This window comes from Panicum virgatum, chromosome 3N, assembly GCF_016808335.1.
Source record: "Panicum virgatum strain AP13 chromosome 3N, P.virgatum_v5, whole genome shotgun sequence".
Classification (NCBI taxonomy): domain Eukaryota; kingdom Viridiplantae; phylum Streptophyta; class Magnoliopsida; order Poales; family Poaceae; genus Panicum; species Panicum virgatum.
This window is the reverse complement of record NC_053147.1, coordinates 32735462-32759256: the sequence shown is the minus strand read 5'-3', so window position 1 is coordinate 32759256 and position 23795 is coordinate 32735462. Positions and strand designations below refer to the sequence as shown.

General features: G+C 49.5%; 1 protein-coding gene and 1 long non-coding RNA gene across 18 annotated transcripts; one reads left to right on the top strand and one right to left on the bottom strand.

The window, feature by feature from the left end:
* Window positions 1-5973: 5973 nt before the first annotated feature.
* On the bottom strand, window positions 5974-9135 carry LOC120665740. Of its 14 annotated transcripts, none has more exons than XR_005671315.1 (6): window positions 8106-9135; window positions 7955-8026; window positions 7801-7872; window positions 7156-7715; window positions 6488-6985; window positions 5974-6399 (listed from the first exon to the last, which is right to left on the bottom strand). It is a non-coding gene; the product is annotated as an uncharacterized LOC120665740 (long non-coding RNA). The 14 variants fall into 14 exon arrangements; XR_005671307.1 differs by having other exon boundaries at window positions 6488-6625; window positions 6761-6985; window positions 7156-7872; window positions 8106-9133; XR_005671312.1 differs by having other exon boundaries at window positions 5974-6428; window positions 6488-6590; window positions 6761-6985; window positions 7156-7872; window positions 8106-9133.
* A 2632-nt stretch (window positions 9136-11767) lies between these two features.
* LOC120665738 (54S ribosomal protein L24, mitochondrial-like) lies at window positions 11768-22487 on the top strand. 4 transcript variants are annotated; one of them, XM_039945400.1, is made up of 5 exons: window positions 11770-11933; window positions 13433-13505; window positions 13634-13833; window positions 21260-21711; window positions 22152-22487. In XM_039945400.1, exons 3-4 carry the CDS (start codon window positions 13634-13636, stop codon window positions 21681-21683), a joined length of 624 nt encoding a protein of 207 aa, XP_039801334.1. In that variant the 5' UTR covers window positions 11770-11933; window positions 13433-13505; the 3' UTR covers window positions 21684-21711; window positions 22152-22487. The 4 variants fall into 4 exon arrangements, with proteins under 4 accessions (XP_039801332.1, XP_039801334.1, XP_039801331.1 ...); XM_039945397.1 differs by having other exon boundaries at window positions 13630-13833; XM_039945399.1 differs by lacking the exon at window positions 11770-11933 and adding an exon at window positions 11946-11964 and having other exon boundaries at window positions 13630-13833.
* The last annotated feature ends 1308 nt before the right edge of the window (window positions 22488-23795 follow it).

Sequence of the window (23795 nt, the reverse complement as noted above, 5' to 3'; positions counted from 1 at the left end):
CTTTGACATGGAAATTTCTGCTGCTTTCTAGCTACCTCACAATTATCACTTGCTAATGTTTCTAGTACCTAATATGTTTGCTCTCTATACTCCTTAATTTTTTGAGATTCGATAGCAGTTCAGAAAGAACCTGATGTTATGTTTCATGTATAGTTTTAGATAGTTTAGAGAGACCTTATGAATTCCCTCCGGAAATTATGCTCTTTACCTTGTGATGTCAGCTTCATGTGGCTGGCCATCGAATGAGTTTGTGAAGTTGCGATAGTTGAATCCAGTGTCTTCTCTGGTGTGCTTTGACTATATGTGACGGTAGACTGGTAGTTGGTTGAAGGCTTCATTAAATTGTGCCCTCTCGAACTCGAGAGAGAAATGTTTCTTCTCTCAGGTTGGAAGATAATGAAAAAAAAATCTGCCATAGTTGGCATCAAACATTCTGTAAATGTTTTTAAACAGTAATTTCTGCTGCTCTCTAGCTAGTTTGTCATTATTATTTGGTAATTTTCTAGTTCCTTATCTGCTGCCTCTATACCTCTCAGAGATTGTTAGATTGTGTGAGTTAGATTAAAGCTGTACTTTTAGGAGGTTCAGTGTGAACCTTCATGTTTTGATATTCAGAAGCATCATTTACTATGACACTTCGATTCCTTTCAGGACTAAGTTTGCTATGTTTTCGTCTTGTGAGTTTACTTTTTAAAAATACTGTGGTTGGTTTCGTATTCATTTTTTATGGCTTACAGCTGAGAGGTTATGGCCTGATGTAATTGAGAATAAGGTAGCTGCCATGCCAGTTGGAGTGTTGGACTAGCCACTGGTTGGCGTGTGTTTGTGTTTTTGCATAAAACATTTGATGAAAGTGGATTTCATGGTATATGAATGAACGGGTAGAAACATTAGTAACAAAATTGGTCATTTACTGATAATACAGAAGTAACTGGAGATTTGTAGACATCGTAGAGTTCCAGAATCCAGATTGCTCAGAAGATAGAAAAGTCTCTGATTATATTGTAATCATCTGAGTGCTTTGATTCCAAACCTGGTCACGATCACTCAGTTGGAAGCTTAATTCAGAAGTTTGCAATCTGTTCAAACATTACAAGTCTACCTGGAAGGCAATCAAGAACTGAGCATGTTCTGTCACAATCACAAAGTAATCATAGTGTAGAAGGGTCAGTCAGATACAAGATCATCTTGGTTAAGATTTTAAATTGAGATTTCAATGATTTCTGACGCAACAGCTTCTAATTGAAAAACAAATATGCATAAGAAATTGAAGATTCATGTATTTCGACTATAAGAGCTTTAGTCAATACAACATAGATAGATGTCTATGAACTTCCATTTTCAGAAAATGGAGTCATCATTCAGTCTGGCAACTGGTACAAGGAATTCTGTTTCAGTTATGTTGTAAAAAGAGGCTTGTTGCATTAGTAAATCTTAGATATCAATGGATATTTACTTCGTACGCGTGTTGATAAATCTGGTTATGTGTGGTAGGGATTCTCCAGTGGCTTTTGAGGAAGCCCTATCAACGGATAAAAAGAAAACAGCTTTACATAAAAGGCCCCACGAAACTGCAAAATAGCTTACACTAAAATGAAGGAGCCGATAAAATTTCCTTCACCAGCTTCTCCTCGTTCCCTGAGAATTAATTGTTCATAAAATTACCCAGTTTGTACTGATAAGTTGTTTTACAAAATTTTGTCAAATGACTCCAGCTTCATAAAAAAGGTAGCTTCATTATTGAAGATAGAGAAAAGTCCATTTGACCCCCCTGAACTTATCACCGAGTCTGAAAACCCCCCTTCACTCCAAAACCAGATATTATGCACCCCCAACTCATGAAAACCAGATAAATAATCCCCCTGCAACAGTTCAAAGTGGTTTATGGGGTGGTTTTGCTACTGTGGCATGCGGGCCCCACATGTCAGCATTTTCCCTCTCTCACTTACATGTGGGGTCCACATGTCATCACCTACCTCGCTCTCCCCGCCGCCACCAACTCTACGCCACGCGCCCGCGCTACCCGGCCGCGCCGCTGCTCCACTCGCCGCGCGCGTTGCCCGCTCGCGGCCGGCCGCACCGCGCCCTGGCTCTCGCTGAGCTGGACCGCTGCGGGGAGCTCCCGCGAGAAGCGCCGCGGGCTCCCGTGAAGGTCGGCTGCCACAGGGAGCTCTCGCGAGGCCGCGAGTGGGGCCACCGCCGCAGGCTCATGTTGACCTCGGTCGCCACCCCAAGCTCCCACCACCACATCCGTCGGAGCTCTGCCTGCGCCACGCCGGTCCTAGCCCCCATTTTCCCCTCCACCATTGCAGCTGCCCCAAGCTCCTTGCCGGCGTCGATTCTCCTTCTCTAGTGAGCCTGCCTTCGATTCCTTGCGCTGGGAGCTCATCCTCCCTTCTCTTGAGCTGTTCGGGCCCTCACCCGACCATTTCCAGGCTCTTCCCGACGTGCTCCTCCGCCTGGCGCCGCCTCCCTCCGTTGCGCCACCCCTTCCACCGCCTCTCTCTGCCCGTCCAAGCCGCGGTGAGGCTCGCCGCCTCCCCCTCGTCCTCGTGCGCGCGCGGCGAGGGCAGCAGTGACGCGGCATGGCCGGCCGCGAGCGGGCAGCGCGGGTGCGCGGCGTGTGGCGGTAGGGAGAGCGAGGTAGGTGATGACATATGGACCCCACATGTAAGTGAGAGAGGGAAAAGGCTGACATGTGGGGCCCGCATGCCATAGTAGCAAAACCACCCCAAAAACCACTTTGAACTGTTGCAGGGAGGTTATTTGTCTAGTTTTCACGAGTTGGGGGTGCATAATATCTGGTTTTGGAGTTAAGGGAGGTTTTTCAGACTCGGTGATAAGTTCAGGGGTCAAATGAACTTTTCTCTTGAAGATAAGACGAAGTCATTTTAGAAGGAACAACAGCACAGCTGAACAAGCCTACTATCGCAGCGACATGTTTTTTTGCTCATAAATACACATAACTAGCATTAATATTCCTTGTACGGGGGTGGGTTGGTTTGGGGTGGGGGGCAATCATTGATGACGTTCAAAACAGTTTTGCAAATTCGGGTTGGGTTTAGAACAAGGTTAATAATTGAGCATGTTGCTAACTATAATGATTCTTTGTAGCCTACTTCTCCGTCTATTGGTATAGTAGTTAGTCATTCATCATTAATATATAGCCTATTTATCTCTCTCACAGAGTATTTTTTCTATGCTGAAGCCGGCTATAAGTTTAAAGCCCGCTATTCCTCTCTTTCCTCTTCTTTCTCCTTCACCTCAGCATTCATCATGCTTGTAGCCTGTTATAATACTTGCTCTTAGACTAGTCTCAATAAGTTTTATGGAGAGTTCATGATATTAAATTCTATACTACATTACCAATTGCGCTGACATGGCGAGGAGAGAGAGGATAGAGTTTCATAGGGATGAGAGAAGAGTTTCATCCCTATGAAACTTACTTGCACATTTACTTAGTTCTCATTTTTGTTAACAGTGCTATGTAAACTGTACACTGAGACTGGCCTTATCTGTAAGGTTGAAATTCTTGTAGCTTACATAGTTGACACGTGAAAAACAACCTTCCATCCCTGCACGTTAGTATCGGTTACAATTTGGTCCGGTACTAAAGCTAGCACGCTAGCACGGAGCCATTTTAGTACCGGGTCAAATTTGAAAGCTCACAGAGCCATTTTAGTATTAGATCAAGACACCACCCGGTACTCTAAGAGGTGATATTTAGTACCGGTTGGTGTCTTGACCTGGTACTAAAATGGCTCGATCACTTTGTACCGAATAACACCACCTGAAACTAAAGTGTGACATTTTCGTACCAGGTGGTATTATGATTAGGTACAAAATGGTCCTCTACGGGTTATTTCAAATGAAAAGCCTCTTCCATTCAATCATTGTGTTATGTAGGTGATGGTAAGAAAGATTCGCGCAAGGCTTGAGGTCAAGAGCTCGGATTCCACGCGCATATTACGCGTGACTTGTGGCTTGCGACGATGCGCGTGTGCGGGAGTCTCGTGGGGGTTCCTCAATTTTGTTTCTTTATTTTTTTGGACGCAAAGCCATTTAGTACCCGTTCTTGTTACCGATCGGTATTAAATAGACCATTTAGCACCGGCCTCATTTAATACTGAGCAACCAGTACCGATTGGGGGCCAGGTACTAAACAGGGTTTCTGACCGGTCCTAGAGGTTAGTTCTCTAGCTGTGACACACCACATTAGATGGCATCTAATTGAATTATTTCCACACCTAAGAGTTCAGTGGTGAAGCTAGAGCAAATTGAAGGGGGTGCACTTGCTTGTGGCTGCAATATTGAGTTGAGTCACGAGGTGCAAATATGGTGAAAATTTAGATATAATCACTGTTTTTCTAATTTTTAGGTGGTGCATTAGCACCCCTAATCACTATATAGCTTCGCCCTATAAAAGTCCGGTTATGCATAACAGCTTAACTTCCAACAAAAGATGCTACTCCACCCTCATGGCTGAAACCAAACAAAGCACCTTTTCTTGTAGAGAAGATGGAGTTTTGCTCTCTTGTGCTTGTGGAAATTAGTTCACTTTCCAACCATGAATGCAACGGGGTAGTGGACCAAAAGGTCCAACTAGCGCTGTTATTAGTGTTGGTATTTCGTGCTCTCATTGTTGATGCCGGTATATGATGTGCGCATCAGACTCAGATGACCACATGAGCAGTTAAAGCATAGAAAGTGACTGTTGATGTGCTATACACATTCGTCATTAGAGTTGGAACGTCAGCAACATCAGCGTGTGCCCATCACAACAGAATCATGCATAAAAAATCCCACCCCAACACCATCGTTGTGATTGGAGTATCTTGTTGGAGTATCACAAATGGGTCGCCAGTCTCAGTGCACAGTTTCATGGCACAGTTACGTAGATTAGGAACTAGGTAACTGTATGTTGACACCGGATTTTGACACGTGTCAAGGAAGAATATTGCGAAGGAGAAAAGGTTCTGAATGGCGCGAACGGTGGATTTGGAAGGGTGATCGTGCGTCACCAATGGAGATCTTGTTGACCGGAGGAAAGTGGAGTTGACAAGATATTTCAGCTTCGGTTTGGCAAGAGTTATCTTGTTTTAGAATTAGTTTTATTTTCTAGAATAGAATCGTGCTTTACTGTGATCAACTAGGATTGTGTTAGCGTGGGGTATAAATATGAGCCCCCCAGCCATTGTAAAAGATTGATACACATCCAATCAACAAAATTTTACTACTTGCAATTTACTTTTCCTTCGGCGGCTTCGCCATCTTTTTTTTCGCGAGTTCTTTCAAGCTGATCAAGGACGCCTCACATTCGAGCGACTTGGTTTGCTGGTAAGTTTTCGTCTACCGAGTAAATCTGAGCTTTAACTTCTGAGCACATCGCTGTGGCTTCGTTCAGATCTATTCAAAATTTATTGAATTTATCTAAGCTTTGATTTCGGGCGCATCGCTGTTTTCTCGTTTAAATCTATTCATAATTTATCCGGCTTAGTAATCTGTTTAATCGACTGTAAGCTCTCAGTTTATCACGATAAATCTTGTAAAGCTGATTAGATCGGTTATAATCTTAGCTTTGTTCAGATCCATACATTTATATAGGTTTGCGCATTGTCGGTTTTAGATCTAGCCGTCTAGTTGCATATCGGTATCGGCAGCTTCTTGCCGATTCCCTGTAGATCGCTTTTTATACCTGATCTGCTATCGTTTTCTGTATCGGCAGAGCCTTGCCGATACACTGCGTAAGAGTGATTTGGAAATCCAGCCGATATACTCTTGTATTTGACGATTTGCTGTTTTCATGTCAATTTACAGGTCAAATTGCCTGGCACGCCTTGGTTTGAATCAAGTGCAGTTCGAGCTTGGCGTACGGGGCTCTCGGGCTTTGGTGTGTGATCGTTTCGCGTCAACACTGTGTCAGATGGATTTTATAGTGACGAAACTCTCTTCACATATCATGAAACTCCATCATTCTCTTCCCTTGTCACGTTAGCAAAATTAATAATATTTAGTGCCATAAAATCATCTATGAATTCCCCATTGAGACTAGCTTAAAGATGACTAATAATAGGCAGCCATCTGCACCGGGTAATCTTCAATCAGGGACAGACCGCGCCTGCACCAAACCAACAGGCACAAGGGATTGCTGCTTCTGTCCTGCAGCATCCTCTGCTAGAGCATATCGGCGTGCAGGTCGGCAGCGTCCACCTCCTTGGTGCCGGTCACCGGCCGATAGTACCCGGTCTTGGGGTCCGGCTCCTAGAGCGCCGTCTTCTCCTCCATCGTGGTCGCCATGGCGCTGGCGATATCCTTGGCTACCATGCCTAGCTTCACCGCCTTCTCTTCCACCTTCTTCACGGACTCCTCGACGACCATCATCGCCGCAAGAGGCCCCTCCTGAAGGTTGCATGCAAGCCCGGTTCTTACTGCATCAAAGGGTAGTTTTTTTACCTGAACAAATCAAAGGGTAGTGTTGATTTCTCACCTTTTGCGAGGATGGCAGCACAGCTGGATGCGACTCATGCCATTCGATCTTAACTAGACGGCCGAGATCTGGCCTTCCCTGTTTTTTGTTCGCGTTGCCTTTTCTTTTTATCGGGGAGAAAGCGATGACGGTCAAGAACTTTGTTATTATAGGAGAAAAAAAAAGAATGGAGGCTAATAGTGAGCAATGAGAATGGGAGGCTCTCAGAAGTTATTGGAAGACATGTTTTTTTTTCTGAAATGCATCAAGCAGGGATTGCACGTATAGACATACCATTGTGGGCTCTATTTTTAGGTGAGAGTCTAATGAAGGCCCATGACCCATCAGCAGATTTGTCCAGGAAAAAAAGAAGCCTTGTCTGTCTCTCTTCCTCCTTTTGGCCTTGTTCCGCAGTCCAGTTTCGATTCCAGGCCTGTTTTGATTCCAGACCTGGTTTGAGTGATTCCACCCGTGTCACTCAACCCTGGTCTGGTTTGGTTCCTGGCCTAGGAATCATTACTTTCATAAAAAAAATATGTTCGGTTGTTTAAGCAAGGATTCAAACCAGCACAGGAAACAAATTATCATATACTACTCTCTTTAACCTTTCAGCTGTGCTTGATTCTATTTAAAAAAGGCATTTAAACTCTTCGATTCTCCAGTCAACAGAAAGCAAAAGCAAGACTCACACTACATGACATTATCCGGGAACAAGTTTGCTGCAGAACACAGGTACTGCATCCCAGCTCCCGAACACATGGATGGACACCCTTCTGAACATAGCTGAGTTCAAGCCAACCCGCCACTGGTCATCGTCCTGATTATCTAAAATAAGGCTGCATAGTGATCACGAGAAGAAGCTGTCAGATTTCTCTTTTCTTAAAACATCATCAAAAAGTTGAATGGCTCGGTGACTTGGTAAGGAAATGCAAAGTCTTTCTTTAAGAGTAGGATGCAGGGCAGCATATAAAGGAAATAGTGGTAGACAGAAAACAAATGACGCAGAAGTAATAAAAAAACTCAAGTTGTGGCATGCTTGGTTGAAAACTAAATTTGAAGCATACAATGTGTTATACAAGTAACGTTTCCTAATCCACGATATCAGCTTGGTAACAATGGTTGTTACAACTTACAATGAAGTGAATTGCTGACAGGAGTTGTTCCATATTTGGCCAAACTGAAACTATGAAACTACAAACATGCTAACTGACCAGGGATAGAGCCATTCAGTCTATTGCCATAAACATTGCTGAGAACAGAATAAAATGATTAGGCATGAGAAACACATAATTGTTCTATTGAAACTTGTGATAAATGCATGCCTACAAACTTACAATTTGTTCAGTGCACTGCAAGAACTGATGTTTGCAGGAATATGACCCTCAAGCTTGTTGTTGGCAAGATTTCTAAAGATTTATACAACTTACAGAAACGCAGAGAGCAAAATAAACATTAATTTGTATACTTGAATATGGGATAGGTTCTTACAATTCAAATAATTTTGTGAGCTTGCCAAGCTCTGCTGGAATGGTTCCTTCTAGTTCATTATCATTCAGCTGCCTGGATGGAAGTAACGTTGAACTTCATTAAGATCACACATCAACATAAATGCAAAACTGTTAAGATAATAGTTACTTACAAGTAGCTAAGTTTACTCAGGTTCCCCAGTTCTGGCGGTATGTGTCCAGTAAGTTTGTTGCCATGTAAATAACCGAAAAGGAATGGTTGTACAAACCATTAATAAAAGAAAAGGTAGATGGTTTGGGAAAGAAAAGTATAGTTGATTGATGATACTAACAGTTTGCCAGTGTATAATAGGTTGCCAAGTATAGTAGGAATCGGCCATACCAGTTCATTCTCACTCAGGTCTCTAAGAAACGAGTAATGATGGACTGAAGTGTTGTATTACACATTTTACTCACAGGACAGCAAGAGCCACCAGACTTGTTAATGATGAAAAGGCTATAGATATAGGAGATATATATAGGAGATTAAGGCAATATGCAAAGCAAGGATAAACAACAACAAATATATAGACTGAGATTTAACTTCAACTACTTTATACAAGAAGGTAATATCTAAGATCCACTTTTCACCTCTGAAAGGTAGCGAATAGAATAGGAAAAAGGTAATTCCACAATTCAACAATCATCATTATACATACGAAACAAAAGAGAAGAAAAGCAGAGCTCTACCTGTAGCTCCTGCTGATCGACTTACCAAGCGCCAGCATCTCAGGAGTGCCCGATTTGTGAGCCAAGGCGGGAAGGAGCTCTCGCCATGGCCACCTTCTGCACGGACGCCATCACAGCCTCATCCAGATCTGCCTCGTCGGAGCCCATCTCTCCAGATCTGCCTCCCTGCTCGTCCTGCTCCCCTCCTATACATCTCCTATAACCTCACAACCAAGAAGAAGAAGCCAAGAACCCTAGCGCCCGAGGGAGAAAAGAAGGCAAAGAAGACGAGGGTGACGCGTTACCGGCGAGAAGGCGGACGAGGAGAAGCTCGCCGCCGGTGTGTCGCCGAGCCCTCGCCTTCGCGTGCCGTCGCCCTTGCCTTCGCCCACCGTCGCCTCGCGCGCCGCCAGGACCACGCCTCTCCTCGAGTCGCGCCGCGCCGCTAGGAGCCCGGGAGCCCTCGAGTCGCGCCGCCTCTCCTGGATTGGTTCCTGGACGCTTGAGGTCCGGATCGATTCCGGCGTGGAACGGCCTGGAATGGCCTGTTTTCATTCCAGATTGGGCCTAAACGAATGACGATTCCGGGTCGGACCCGATTTCAAACCGGGCCACTTTATTCCGGCCGGATTGAAGGTCATTCCGGGTCATTCCGGCCCAAAACGAACGAGGCCTTAGATGAATTTTCTGTTAGACATATGTGCTGCCAGATTGTGAAGGCCCAAGAAGATTTTTCCTCTCTGAAAGCCATGTGATTTATTATTTCAATCTAGTAGTTATATATACCTTTTTCCCCTCAGGTTAGAATTTTTTAGTCTGTGGTGCTTCCAAGTTCCAATCATTTTTCTAGGGCAGATCACACTACTAATCGTTCATTTTGGCCCATAATGGCCTGGAATGAAACCCAAACCAGATGGATTGGAACGACCCGAAATGAAACCAGCCTGGTCCGGAACCGCTGTTTGGTTGTCTTGGCCTAGAACCAACCCTGGGCTGGATCGGACTTCCCTCCTACCTCCACGCCCCGGAACGAAGCCACACCTCCTCCCTCCCGGAATGAAGCCAGGCGAGGGCGAGAGGCGACGGCTCCAACCTGAAGACATGGAGGCGGTGGCACGTGAGGTGACAAGGCGGCAGCACGAGGTGAAGAGGACGGCGATGGCGCGGTAGCACGACATGCTCTCTGCCGCCTTCTCGCCGGTAACGCATCAGCCTTGCCTTCCTTGCCCTCTTCTCTCACTGGTGCTAGGGTTCTTGTGGGCGCTAGAGTTCTTGCCTTCTTGCTAGATTCGTCGCTAGGTCCACCAGTGTGCCCTGACGACGATGAGGTCTAGGCTCGGGGCTGCATTGGCGTTGCCTTTCCCGTTGCTTTCTTGCATTGCTTGCTCCCAAGATCCAGACCCGTATGCATTAGGGTTGAGATTAGGGGAGAAAAGGAATCCGAAGAAGTCGTCGAGCATGGGCGGTGCTAGCCCCGGTGATAATGAATTACAAGAAGCACTAGCACCCCTCCGCATTCTCTCCGTGCCGCCACGGATACGCCCTTGCTACTATCCCTCCATGTGCCACCGCCGTTGTCCCTTGGTGCACCACCACAGCACGCGCCACTGCCATCCTCAGCACGCCGCCTACACTGCGCCCACGACAACTCCACTCCATGTCCGCCGAGCCCCTCAGCGTCGCCGGCCTCCACGCGACGCGCCGCTCGCGTGTCAAACCCGCGCTGCCGGCCACCAGCCAACAGGGGCCCGCCCCAGCCACCACCACCTCGAGAGCGAACGCCCCGCGCACTTGTTCGGCGGTTCGCTCCGGTGGCGGACTGGCGGCGAGGTCGAGAAGAGAAGGGAGAGAGGGTGGCAGCCATCGCTAGGGTTGAGACACCCGTGTCGCCCACTCGCCCTCCCCTGGGAGTGATGCAAATTAGGAGAGGAGAGTACAGGGATTTGAAGGAAAGCCCCTCGTTTTTCCCGGACGTGGTTAAGGCCTCGTTCGTTTCGGCCCGGAACGCCCTCTGTTTCGACCGGGACGAAGTGACCTTATTTGCAACTTGGTCTGGAGTGGAAGCATCATTCGTTTTGGACGGTTCGATTTGGAAATGAGCTCGGTTCGGCCTGGTTCCCCTCCATTCTGGCCCGGATTCAATTTCCACCTCCCACCCTCCGGATTCAATCCGGATCGACGCGGAGAGGGGAGGGCGACAGGGCACAGCTGATGGTGCGCTCACGGGCGACGGCGCGCGGAGAGGGGCAGGCGATGGCGTGCGAGGCGACGGCGCACCAGCAGCGAGCTTCTCACCAGTAAGCCGCCGCCTCTCTCCTCCTTCCTCTCTCTGCGTTTCTTGGATCTTGCCTGCTCGGGCTGCACCGGCGGTGGCGTTGAGGATGGCACCGGCTATGGCTGATCCAATCCCAGCGCCAGGCCCCCGAGGTGCGATGCGATTACACGCACGTCACCCGCCGGCGACGACTCCACAAGTCGCAGCTCCGGAAACGTGCCGAGCCGGCAGTCATCTTCGTTTCCCACCCCGTGCCTCTGCTCTCACGCGCTGGTGGACTCGCCACTGCACCGCCCATGCGGGCTGTTCGGGCGCTTTTACCCATCGGCGGTAGGCAACCAGCCGTTCCTTCTCGCTGCCCGGCAAGATCAGCAGCGGCAGACGGCGACTGTTCCTCAATTTGCATGTGGTCGTTGCTGTAACTAATTGCTTTTTCGTGCTTGCGTAATCTGAGGAAAAATTGGTGCCTTCTCATCGGAGTAAGCTTGTAGATTTACTTTTTGGAACAAATTGTGATATTGGACATGACAATACTTAGCAGTTCAATGTAAGTTGTTGCTGTTGCTTCTGAAGACATGTTTGATAGCTTTAGGGTCCTTTTGGTTGGGTTCCTCAATCTGCTTTTGTCCCAAAGCAGCTTTTGGTGGAGTACAAATTTAAAAGCATCATCTACCCCTGCTTTCACTCAGTCGGTTCGGTTTGAATAGCAGCTAGACAGGGCTGATTAGCACTAAAGGATTCCACGCTGACAACAATCACAAACCATCGGCCCAACGGTCACGAGGAGCAGCCGTTTCAGCCCAGCGCAAGCCCAGCCGAACAGGCAGACTAAAAAACGGTTCGCTTCTTTTTCTCCCGTCGCTTCCCACCGCGCCTCCGCACCTACCAGCGCCGCTCGCTAGGGTTGGCGCGCCGCCGCCCTCCGGCCGGCCGTTCTCCGCCGGATCGGACCCGCCCCGCCCCTCCGGCCGCCCCTGAACTCACCGCCCCGCTGCTCCGGCCGGCCGCTGACTGTGTGGTGAGCTCAGAGATTCGAATCTAGGAGCTAGGTTGACCTGTTGGATCATTGGTCATTGCCTCACTGCTATTTTTAGAATTTGGCATGCTTTCTTTTTGCCAAAGGATTTTTTATAACGTGCCGAAGGATACCTACAAGTCTAAAAGCATGTAAAATTCATGTGTGTTTGTGGATGTAGACCTTTGATTAATCTGTTGGAAATTACATTCATGTGGGTTTGTGGATGCTAATTCCTAACCAAAATAAATCTTGAGGTTTTGACCTCAGACATGCATTGCAGTTCTGAAAATAAGCTAGATTAGGCCTTGATTCATCTGTTCCCCGTTTTTTCTCGTCAACATGTTCTGCAACTTTGCTATTTGCCATGGGACCAAGTGCTTTCATTTTAATTATCTTTCAGTGGGTACAAATGAACATGATCACAGCCAAGCAGAACTTATTGTCATGCATTTGTTGTCCTACCAGGCCATGATTGATGCAAGATTTAAATGATCGAACACCTCATTTGTGAAAGCTAATTTTACTGAAAAAATCATTTCTACTTGCAAAATTGTATTTTTGTTGTTCAGAGAAGATCTATGACTGTGGCTACATAGATTACATGCCACTGTCATAATTGTGCATCTCCTATGAAATCATATATATTGAATCATCCAGATTAAATGTCTTTCACAACTATTGCAATTGTTCTGTACATTAGAGAAACTATGTACGCTGCTTTTTCAGCAGCTAAGGTTTATAAATCTGGTCTTCTGCGACTAATGCTTAATTAATGCATCTAACTTGTAATGGTTCAATTATTTGTGTGTAACTTTCTGCAAATTTACTTGTAATCTGGCCAGTGTCAGGCAAGGAATGGTGGCAATATAATTGAATCTGCAGCTCATATATGTCCTTTTTTTTTTCTTTCAAAACTGACTGTCAATACAGAAAGCTCAGAACACTTGACTAAAAGTTACAAATCTGATAGCATCTCCACATCCTTTTGCAATAACTGATTATCAGTACAAATTAATTGAATCAAGATGCAGCTTGGTTTATTCCCAGGGAGTACATAGCTTCATAGGTTTACAGACTGATGCTAGATATGGTCTTGGATCTCCATCTCAGAAATCCTAGACGTTTCATATTTTGAAAAGGCTACTTCTGCGTTTCGTTTCTTTCTACCAACATGAAAGGCGTATGACATGTTTGAGGTCCCTGTGTTTGATCGCTGCAGGCTGACCCATCAGTAGCTGGTAGTTTCCTGGGGCCATTCACATTCAGATGTCTCTTTCCTAGTATTGTTAGGCTTCAGTCACCTCGCAAGGTCACTCATTTAGTAGCATTCTAGTTCTTATTTGGTCAGTAATCAATACTTTTTTTTTTTCAAAAACCATGCTTCTAAGTTCTTACATCAATTTCTTCTAAATTCAGCATGTGTATATGTTGTAGCAATCACTCCTATACTTGTATACCATCTCATTTTCTAATTTCTAGTTACTTTATGCTTTTATCAGACTGTACCAGCAGTTCGTAGAATTGGTGAAGACGAGCCACCTCCTTCTTCGGACCCGATTTTGACTCCGAAAGGTACTCCAGTAGTTCTATATGGCTGTCCTGTTCTTGCCCTGTTCTTTATAAATATATGACTGCCCTGTTCTTCAATAAATATATGACTGTTTAGTAGCTTAATAAATATATGACTATTTGGTAGCAAGATGTCGTTCCGGGCACGGGAGATGTACAAGAAGGTGGTGCGGCGCGTGGGCAGCGATGGGAAGCTGCCGGCAGAGCTGATGAAGTTGGTAAAGGACATGCTCCCCGACAGCAAGGTCGTCATGGGGCGGGCCAAGCGCGGCATCTTCGCCGGCCGCCACATCCAGTTCGGGAACAAGGTCTCCGAGGACGGCGGCAACAAGTGAGCCATCTCGCCTCTTCACCATGGCAATTTCATCCTGATCCATGCGCGTAGATGCTGTCTGCAGAAATTAAGTTTTGGAAATGGGGATTAAGGTTTTGTAATTGATTGCAGTGTGTTCGTATAGACTTGGTGGGCTGGATGGTAAATATCGTGATTTCAGCCTTCAGTGTGAAATTAGGATATACCGTCCTGGATGCAGGGCTGAAGCAAATATCACAAGAATAAGTCCCCAAAGGAAATGCACAAAGTTATAGGACTAGAGAAGAAAATTGTGTATGATCAGCGCTACCTGGGGAGGGCAAGGCTGCACTGCTCAGTTGCACCTCCCATCTGGCCTGGACACCTCGAAATACCATCTTGGAAGTTTTAGTTGCCTGACCGAACCATTTCCTTATTATTGCCTGGAGCATTGGAAGCATTGATGGCCGAATCAGGCACCTTTGGAACATTTGGCATTAATAGTTTGGATCATATGTTATTTGATGTCTGGACGGAATGTCCAAACCAACAAAATTGCTAGTATTTTGTATATATATGGCATACCATATGATGCTAGCATCTGATATACAATTTCTGAGCTTGGTTGAGAAGAGAAAAGAAGTTCTTGAAACAGCAGCTGAGGTTCCAGCATGTTGTTGCATTAGTTTAATGCAATACAACTAAATTCTTTCATGATTCCTCAATTTCAGTTAAATTCATCAGCCATGTTGAGAATCATAATCAAATAACCTTGCAATCCCATTATCTCAGGATCAATGTCACTGTCTTAACATAGCCGGTGCAACCTTATGAATTATCTGCATTTTATTATGCAAAGATAATACATCAATCATTTTTTATTGCATTTTTTCTCCACCTTTTTAAATAATTTCTTGTAGGAATCTATTTTGTGAAGGAATAAGTCTATGTCATCTCGGTCTTTGTGGGTCTCCACCTAGGACAGGTTTCAGTTCTTCTTTTGACCAGCATCTCAGACCTTGCATGGTCCTTGCTGCGTGGTGGTTGCTGCAGCTGCAGCACATTGGCATCTTAGACTAGCTTTAGCATCTAGAGGACAACAATTAGGACCTAGAGGACAGCATCTTAGACTAGTCTTTGGTGTGTGTTTTGGTTGCCCTGCAGCCCTTGTATAAAAGCGTGGCCACCCCTCCCGTTGGAAGGCATGGCATTGTGAGTGTGAATGAAGAAAAACCCAGAAAACTTCCCCAACTTGAGTGTCATCCTCTCAGCTCAATGAGAGTGAAAATTGAGCTGCTAACATCTAGTATCAGAGCCGTACTTTCCTGTAGGTTGGATATCTCTTGCTCCTCCCCTTCCCAAGCCGCGGTAGCAGCCCAGCCACCACCACCAGCAGCTAGCGCAGCAGCAGCATCAGCTGCACCAGCCACTACAGCAGCAGCAGCCGCTGCAACAGCAGCAGCTCCGGCTGCCTCTTCTTCCCCGTTCCCTTCCCCCTCTCCACGCAACAGCCCCTTGGAGGCGCGCCATGTCCGATGCACCGTCTCAGCGCTCGGTCGCCTCGAGCGCACGGTGCCAGCGAGACGCCGAGCTCGCCGCGGCAGAGGAGCGCAGGCGAGCGACGGCTCAAGCCGCTGCAACAGCGGCGAGGGCGGCCAGGCTGGCTGCAGCGGAGCTGGCAGCGGCCAGGGCGGAGGTGGAAGCAGAGGAGGCGGAGGATGCAGCGCGTGCGGCGGAGGTCGAGGTTGAGACCTTGCGCGGCAGCCTCAGCGGCTCCATCGCCGGCGACGCCACCGCCGACGAGGACCTTGAGGAGTTGGAGAGGGAGAGAGCGCGGGAGGGAGCGGACCGCGCGGTGGGCAGCAGCCCACCCCGGCGGCGGCGGCCTGGACGGCGGCGCGCCCGGCGGCGGTCCAGGGGGCCCGCGCGCCCGGCGGCGGCCTGGACGGCGGCGCGCCCGGCGGGCGGCCTGGACGGCGGCGCGCCCGGCGGCGGTCCAGGGGCCCGCGCGCCCGGCGGCGGCCTGGACGGCGGCGCGCCCGGCGGCGATCCAGGGGCCCGCGCGCCTGGCGGCGGCCTTGACGGCGGCGCGCCTGGTGGTGCCCCCGGCGGCTGCCTGGACGGCGGCGCGCCTGGCGGTGCGCCCGGCGACGGTCCAGGGGGCCGCGCACCCGGCGGCGGAGGCCGCGCGCAGGGCAGAGGCGGCGCCCCTGGCGGCGGCCGCGCCCCTGGCGGCGGCGCGCAGGGCGGTGGCGGCGCTCCTGGCTGGGGTGCGCGCGGCGGCGCCCCCGGCTACCACGGCCTCCAGGCGGTGGTCAGGGACGTCGGTCCCGGCGGTGGGTGGCCCACCCTCACCAAGACCAACTACGTCGAGTGGGCCGCGGTCATGGAGGTGAAGCTCCAGGTGCGGCATATGTGGGAGGCAGTCCGGTACGGCGACGTCGACTACGATGAGGATCGACGGGCGCTGGATGCTCTCATCGCAGCAGCCCCGCCCGAGATGCAGTTCACGCTTTCCAAGAAGCGAACTGCCAAGGAGGCCTGGGACTCCATCGCTGCGGCACGTATCGGCAGCGCCCGCGCCCGCAAGACCACTCTCCAGGCACTTCGCAAGGAGTGGGAGAACCTGGCCTTCAAGCCAGGTGAGGATGTTGATGACTTCGCCCTCCGTCTCAACACTCTATTGCAGAAGGTGGTGCAGTTCGGCGACGACACCTACGACGAGGAGAGAGCCGTCGAGAAGCTCTTCCGCTGCGTCCCCGAGAGGTACAGGCAGACCGCTCGCTCGATCGAGTCTCTGCTAGACCTCTCCACCATGACGATCGAGGAGGCGATAGGTCGCCTCAAGGTCGTCGATAGCGACGAGCCACAGCCTCCCTCGGGAGGCATCTCCATCGGTGGGAAGCTCCACCTCACTCAGGAGCAGTGGGAGGCTCGGCGCGGTGACAGGAGGAGGGGGGAGCCCTCTTCCTCGACTGGTGGCCGCAAGCGCGGCAAGCCGCGAAAGGGGCGCGGAGGTGCCCAAGCCGGGGCACGAGGGCGCGCCGAGGGTGGCGCCCGCGGAGATGCTCAGGGCGGCGCCGCTGACAGGCCCAAGGCGGCACGAGACGACGCCTGCCACAACTGTGGCAGGCCCGTCCACTGGGCCAGGGACTACCCGCAGCGGAGGCGTGGGGGCCAAGCCCACGTCGCGGAGGCCCAGCCGGATGACGAGCCGGCTCTGTTCCTACTCCACGGGGACATGGAGCCGCAGCCGGCGGCACCGCCTGTCACCGCTCTACTCCACCTCGACGAGCCGCATGCCCGAGTTCTCCTCGGCAACGGCTCCGACGACGACAGGGTCGATGGCTGGTACCTCGACTCCGGCGCCACGCACCACATGACCGGGCGGCGGGAGTTCTTCTCCGACCTGGACGTCGACGTAGGTGGCTCCGTCAGGTTCGGGGACTCCTCCGCCGTGGAGATCAAGGGCGTGGGCTCCGTGATCTTCACCGCCAAGTCCGGAGAGCACCGGATGCTCACCGGAGTCTACTACATCCCGGCGCTGCGGAACTCCATCATCAGCCTTGGGCAGCTCGATGAGAGCGGCTCCCGCGTGGTGATCGACAGCGGGGTCCTCCGCATCTGGGACCACCGTCGCCAGCTTCTCGCCAGGGTGGTTCGAGGGAAGAACCGCCTCTACATCCTCCATGTCGGGGTGGCCCAGCCTCTTTGTCTTGCAGCTCGCAGGGACGACGAGGCATGGCAGTGGCACGAGCGCTTTGGGCACCTCCACTTTGAGGCCCTGAAGCGGCTCGGCGCCAAGGAGATGGTGCGAGGCCTCCCGTGCCTCGACCACGTGGAGCAGCTCTGCGACGTCTGCGTGCTGACGAAGCAGAGGCGGCACTCCTTCCCCCAGCAGGCGAGCTTCCGAGCCAAGGAGCGGCTCGAGCTCGTACACGGGGACTTGTGTGGCCCGGTGACACCGGTCACACCGGGAGGACGACGCTACTTCCTGCTGCTCGTCGACGACCTCTCCCGCTTCATGTGGGTGATGATCCTCGGCAGCAAGGGAGAGGCTGCGGACGCCATCAGGCGTGCTCAGGCTGCTGCGGAGGCGGAGAGCGGCAGTAAGTTGCGCGTGCTGCGCACCGACAACGGCGGCGAGTTCACGGCGGCCGAGTTCGCGGCGTACTGCGCGGATGAGGGCATCCAGCGCCACTACTCCGCGCCGTACAGCCCGCAGCAGAACGGCGTCGTCGAGCGGCGCAACCAGACGGTTGTGGGGATGGCCCGGGCCCTCCTCAAGCAGAGGGGGATGCCGACTGTCTTCTGGGGAGAGGCGGTGGTGACGGCCGTCTACATCCTCAACCGCTCGCCCACCAAGGCACTCGACGGCATGACGCCGTATGAGGCTTGGTATGGGCGCAAGCCGGCGGTCTCCCACCTGCGGGTCTTCGGCTGCCTCGCGTTCGCCAAGGAGCTTGGCCACATCGGCAAACTCGACGACAGGAGCACTCCGGGAGTGTTTATCGGCTACGCGGCGGGTTCGAAGGCCTACCGCATTCTCGACCCGGAGACACAGCGTGTGCGCACGGCGCGCGACGTTGTGTTCGACGAAGGGCGAGGATGGGCGTGGGACAAGGCGGTGGACGACGGCTCGACTCCGACGTACGACGACTTCACCGTCGAGTACGTCCACTTCGAGGGAGCTGGGGGAGTAGGCAGCTCTTCTTCGCCGAGCGTGCCTACCCCGGTCCCCGAGCCTCCACCGACTCCGGCGCCCGCCACACCGGCGGCACCACGCCCTTCAGCTACGACTCCGGCTGCGCCGAGTTCCTCAGCTGTACCACCACAGCCGGCGACGCCGCGCACTCCAGCACCGACAGCCACTCCTCCGGGCACGCCTACTCCAGCACCTGCTCACAGCCCGGTGGAGTTCGCTACTCCGCTCTCTCACGACGAGGAGCGCATCGACGCATACCACGACGGTGAGCCGCTGCGGTACCGTACGATGGAGGACCTTCTCGGCGATCAGCCGGTGCCGGGACTGGTGCCTCACGACCTGGAGGCGCAGTTGCACCTCGAGTGCGACGACGGCGAGCCTCGGTCTTTTGCAGAGGCCGAGGGACACGCGGCATGGCGTGCCGCGATGCAGTCGGAGATGGATGCGGTTGAGAAGAACCGCACTTGGGAGCTTGCTGACCTCCCTCGCGGTCACCGCGCGATCACCCTTAAGTGGGTGTTCAAGCTGAAGAGGGATGAGGCCGGCACCGTCGTCAAGCACAAGGCTCGCCTGGTGGCACGAGGTTTCGTGCAGCAGGAGGGAGTCGACTTCGACGATGCCTTCGCTCCCGTGGCACGGATGGAGTCCGTGCGACTCCTCCTTGCGCTAGCTGCCCAGGAGGGCTGGCGTGTCCATCACATGGACGTCAAGTCGGCGTTTCTCAACGGCGACTTGAAGGAGGAGGTCTACGTGCACCAGCCGCCGGGGTTTGCGATCCCCGGCAAGGAGGGTAAGGTGCTACGTCTGCGCAAGGCCCTCTATGGCTTGCGGCAGGCCCCGAGGGCGTGGAACGCCAAGCTGGACTCCACGCTCAAGGGGATGGGCTTCGAGCAAAGCCCGCACGAGGCGGCCATCTACCGGCAGGGCAAAGGAGGCAATGCCCTGCTGGTGGGTGTCTACGTCGACGACTTGGTGATCACCGGCACCAAGGATGCGGAGGTGGCGGCGTTCAAGGAGGAGATGAAGGCCACCTTCCAGATGAGCGACCTGGGGCCTCTCTCCTTCTACCTGGGGATCGAGGTGCACCAGGACGACTCCGGGATCACACTTCGACAGACCGCCTACGCCAAGCGCGTCGTCGGGCTCGCTGGGCTCACCGACTGCAACCCAGCTCTCACTCCGATGGAGGAAAGGCTGAAGCTGAGCCGTGACAGCACGGCGGAGGAGGTAGACGCTACTCAGTACCGGCGTCTTGTGGGGAGCCTCCGCTACCTCGCCCACACACGGCCGGACTTGGCGTTCTCCGTCGGCTACGTCAGTCAGTTCATGCAGCGACCGACGACGGAGCACCAGCAGGCCGTGAAGAGGATCATCCGCTATGTTGCGGGGACTCTCGACCACGGTCTCCACTACCCGAGGTGCCCTGGAGCGGCACACTTCGTCGGGTACAGTGATAGCGACCACGCCGGCGACATCGACACCAGCAAGAGCACGAGCGGGATCCTCTTCTTCCTCGGCAAGTGCCTCGTTAGCTGGCAGTCGGTCAAGCAGCAGGTGGTGGCCTTGTCCAGCTGCGAGGCCGAGTACATAGCGGCCTCCACCGCGTCGACTCAGGCGCTCTGGCTCGCTCGACTGCTTGGTGATCTACTCGGCAGAGACACTGGATCAGTGGAGCTCAGGGTGGACAGCAAGTCCGCTCTGGCCTTGGCGAAGAACCCCGTTTTCCACGAACGGAGCAAGCACATCCGGGTGAGGTATCACTTCATCCGAGGCTGCTTGGAGGAAGGAAGCATTAAGGCGAGCTACATCAACACCAAGGATCAGCTTGCGGACCTGCTCACCAAGCCCCTTGGGAGGATCAAGTTCCTTGAGCTTTGCTCCAGGACCGGAATGGTTCAACCCTCCCACAAGACGACGGACAAGACTTAGGGGGAGAATGAAGGAATAAGTCTATGTCATCTCGGTCTTTGTGGGTCTCCACCTAGGACAGGTTTCAGTTCTTCTTTTGACCAGCATCTCAGACCTTGCATGGTCCTTGCTGCGTGGTGGTTGCTGCAGCTGCAGCACATTGGCATCTTAGATTAGCTTTAGCATCTAGAGGACAGCATCTAGAGGACAACAATTAGGACCTAGAGGACAGCATCTTAGACTAGTCCTTGGTGTGTGTTTTGGTTGCCCTGCAGCCCTTGTATAAAAGCGTGGCCACCCCTCCCGTTGGAAGGCATGGCATTGTGAGTGTGAATGAAGAAAAACCCAGAAAACTTCCCCAACTTGAGTGTCATCCTCTCAGCTCAATGAGAGTGAAAATTGAGCTGCTAACATTTTGATGTTATTTATGAAGTCAGTGTCCATTCTCAGCTAGTTGATGAATTCAATAACTGAAGCGCATTGATTTGCATCTCTGGTGCCATTTATAACCTCTACACTTAGAGTAATAAATCTGATAAACAACTAGTATAAATTTGTGGGGATTACTCTGGCCTCTACTGTCTACACTTCCATCTCTTGAAAGAGATGATGTTAAGATCTGGATCGTTACCTTTCCTTACTGTAGTGGCAGATTTCTTAAATCTTAACACTAAATATTCTTCTGCATCAGCACGTAAAAATGATGCCATTGTAATAAACTTTCCACAGGGCAGTAACATTTCCTAAGAATATCTTGGTAGTGATGGAAATATCTTTATGTAGCACATGCAAATCCAAACTTATGGTTTTAATTTTATAATCTTCTGATCAAATTAACTCTTTCTTATTTAGATCAAAGCGATCATGGAAGCCAAATGTTCAAGAGAAGCGTCTCTTCAGCTATATTCATGACCGTCACATTAGAGTTAAGGTTACAACACATGCACTTCGGTGCATTGACAAAGCTGGTGGTATAGATGAATACCTCCTGAAGACACCTTACAACAAAATGTATACTGAGATGGGGATAGCGTGGAAAGCAAAGATTGAAAAGATGTATTCAGAGCTGGCTGAAATGGAAGTAGGCTTTTTCCCTCCTGAAGAAGAGGCTAAAATTGAACAGGGCTTTGACGAGGTCCGTGCTGCCAAGAGAGACTTCCGTAGGGAAGCAAGAAGAGCTTTGGCAAAGCAAAGGCAGTTAGAAGCAGGTAAAAACCAAACAACTGAAGTCACAGACAAAAAGGAAGAGGTATCTGCTACTGCTGCTGTAGCTTGAACCTGAACCTTTGTACCTGTCTTGAATGGTAAGATGATTGTGAACTTTTCCATCTGCAATGATCATCACTTAAAGCTTTTGAAAGACTTTTCTGTTTATTACCCAAGATGTGGATTTTCTCAGAAGACGAACTATAATTGTGATGTTAAAAGCCCATTAATTTATTATTGGCAAAATGGCTGTGTTCATATTCCTTGTTGATCCAGATAGCATGTACCCAGATTACCATTATTTCATCTCTCAGATAGATGAAGCCTTTCTTATGTGATAGTAAATCACACAGAGATGAAATTAAGTCTCACTGTTACTGCTTCTGCAGATATTATATACTTCAAATTCTGTTTTGCTGCATTAGATGCCTGGTTGTAGTTATCTGTCAAACATCAAAATCCAGGCCTCATACATGCACATGGCAGTCCTTTTGTAGTCCAAAGTTATGATAGAGCTGAAATACTTCTTTTCTCACAGATAAATGGAGGCAGCAAAACATTGGTTGTTCCTGGGGAAATAATGGAAGGCTTAGTCTTGATATAAACTGAGCAAAATTTCTTGTGTGGGAACTATACCCCTTTTTTGGGAGCAGTAGTGTATGTTAAGCCAACCTCTCTTCTATATCAACATCTTAGTGTTGGAAGAACTCCTATTTTGGTGGAAATTTTGTACAACCCATTGAATGCTCAAGACTTAAGCCAGAATTGAGGTAGTTTATCATGTAGAATTTATCTATTTATGGCAGCTGCCACACCAACTGAATTGTTGAAATAATAGTGATTAACATCCTAGCTCATCTCTGTTACGTTCTTATTCTTTATTGCTTGCAAGTAAGCAAAATGAATGCTTCCCTAGTTTAGTTTGTAGTGTCGAAAGATCTGGTGCAATTTTTTTGGTGAACAATTATCATGAACTCGCATGCTTGCTGTTATGCTGCTACTTATCTCATGACCAATATTTGCCTCCTTAGACAGAAAACTCAATTTGATTCTTTATGTACGTGGATCTCGTATTATTGTTATTGGTATCGATTTCTGATTATCCACATGAACAAACACAGAAGTCTGAAATTACATAGCCATTAGCCCATTATATTCCATTTCCATCTACCCTAGCGAGCTATACAGAAGAAGATAGAGTGACAACGGCAAGCCGAGGATACACGCATCTAGTCCTCTGCTCTCTTGGACTCTTCAACGGTTCAACTCACGGCGAACACACATGTTCCAGTCCATGAAACGCAGCCGAGTACCGCGAGTTGCTCACCTTAAAGAACTGAAGTACCGCAATGAAGTTGGAACTAGATTGGGAACACGTATGCGTCAGAGCTAGGAACTACACCCGAAATAAAGATTGAGGTTGCAAAATTAATTAGAATAATTCACCCATGTTATTTATCAACTATTCCTTCTATTGCTCTTTGTCGAATGCGTAGGTCTCAAATTCTCTCATAATTCTTTTCTTAACACTTAAATATTATCGTAATGTTAATTTACACATTTATTAAGTTTGAAGATCAGAATGCTACAAAAGTAAGGACGCACCTTTTTCAAAATATATATTATCGTAAAGTTGAAAGTTTCTGACTCAATTTGATTTTTCTTTTTCTAGGGTCCCTTTAAAAATTTGATGTTGACTTATAGTTTTTCAAATTGAGTTATTTTTTTGAAAGTAGTGGGAATAACTTAATTGAATTTTCATTAAAAACTTTATTGAGAATATTTGAATTGATTTGTTTCTTTTTCAAAATTAAGTTGAATAGTTTTTACCGTAGGCTTATATTAGCAATTTGTAAAGATTTCAAAACGAGATAAAAGTCCACAAGATGAACCTAATTTTTTTATTTGAATTAAGTCCAAAAAATATTGCAAGAGGAAAAGGAATAATATACAGTATGACTGAAAGGAAAAGGAATAATATACAGTATGACTGAAAGGAAACGGTGCTTGTATAACTTAATAGAGGGAGTGGGTGAATTAGACAAACTTAAAATCTTAACTTATGAATTCCCCTACTTTGCACAAAACACAAGTTTGATAATACTATGTAAATATATGCAATTATGATTTAGCTACTGTTTGCACCCATGCAGAAAGTTTTACAACCTAAAGTTAATCCTAG

Coding starts and splice junctions, on each gene's coding strand:
- LOC120665738 (XM_039945400.1), top strand. CDS start 13,634: ATGTCGTTCCGGGCACGGGAGATGTACAAGAAGGTGGTGCGGCGCGTG. Junction 13,834..21,259: donor TCCGAGGACGGCGGCAACAA/GTGAGCCATCTC, acceptor TTTCTTATTTAG/ATCAAAGCGATCATGGAAGC.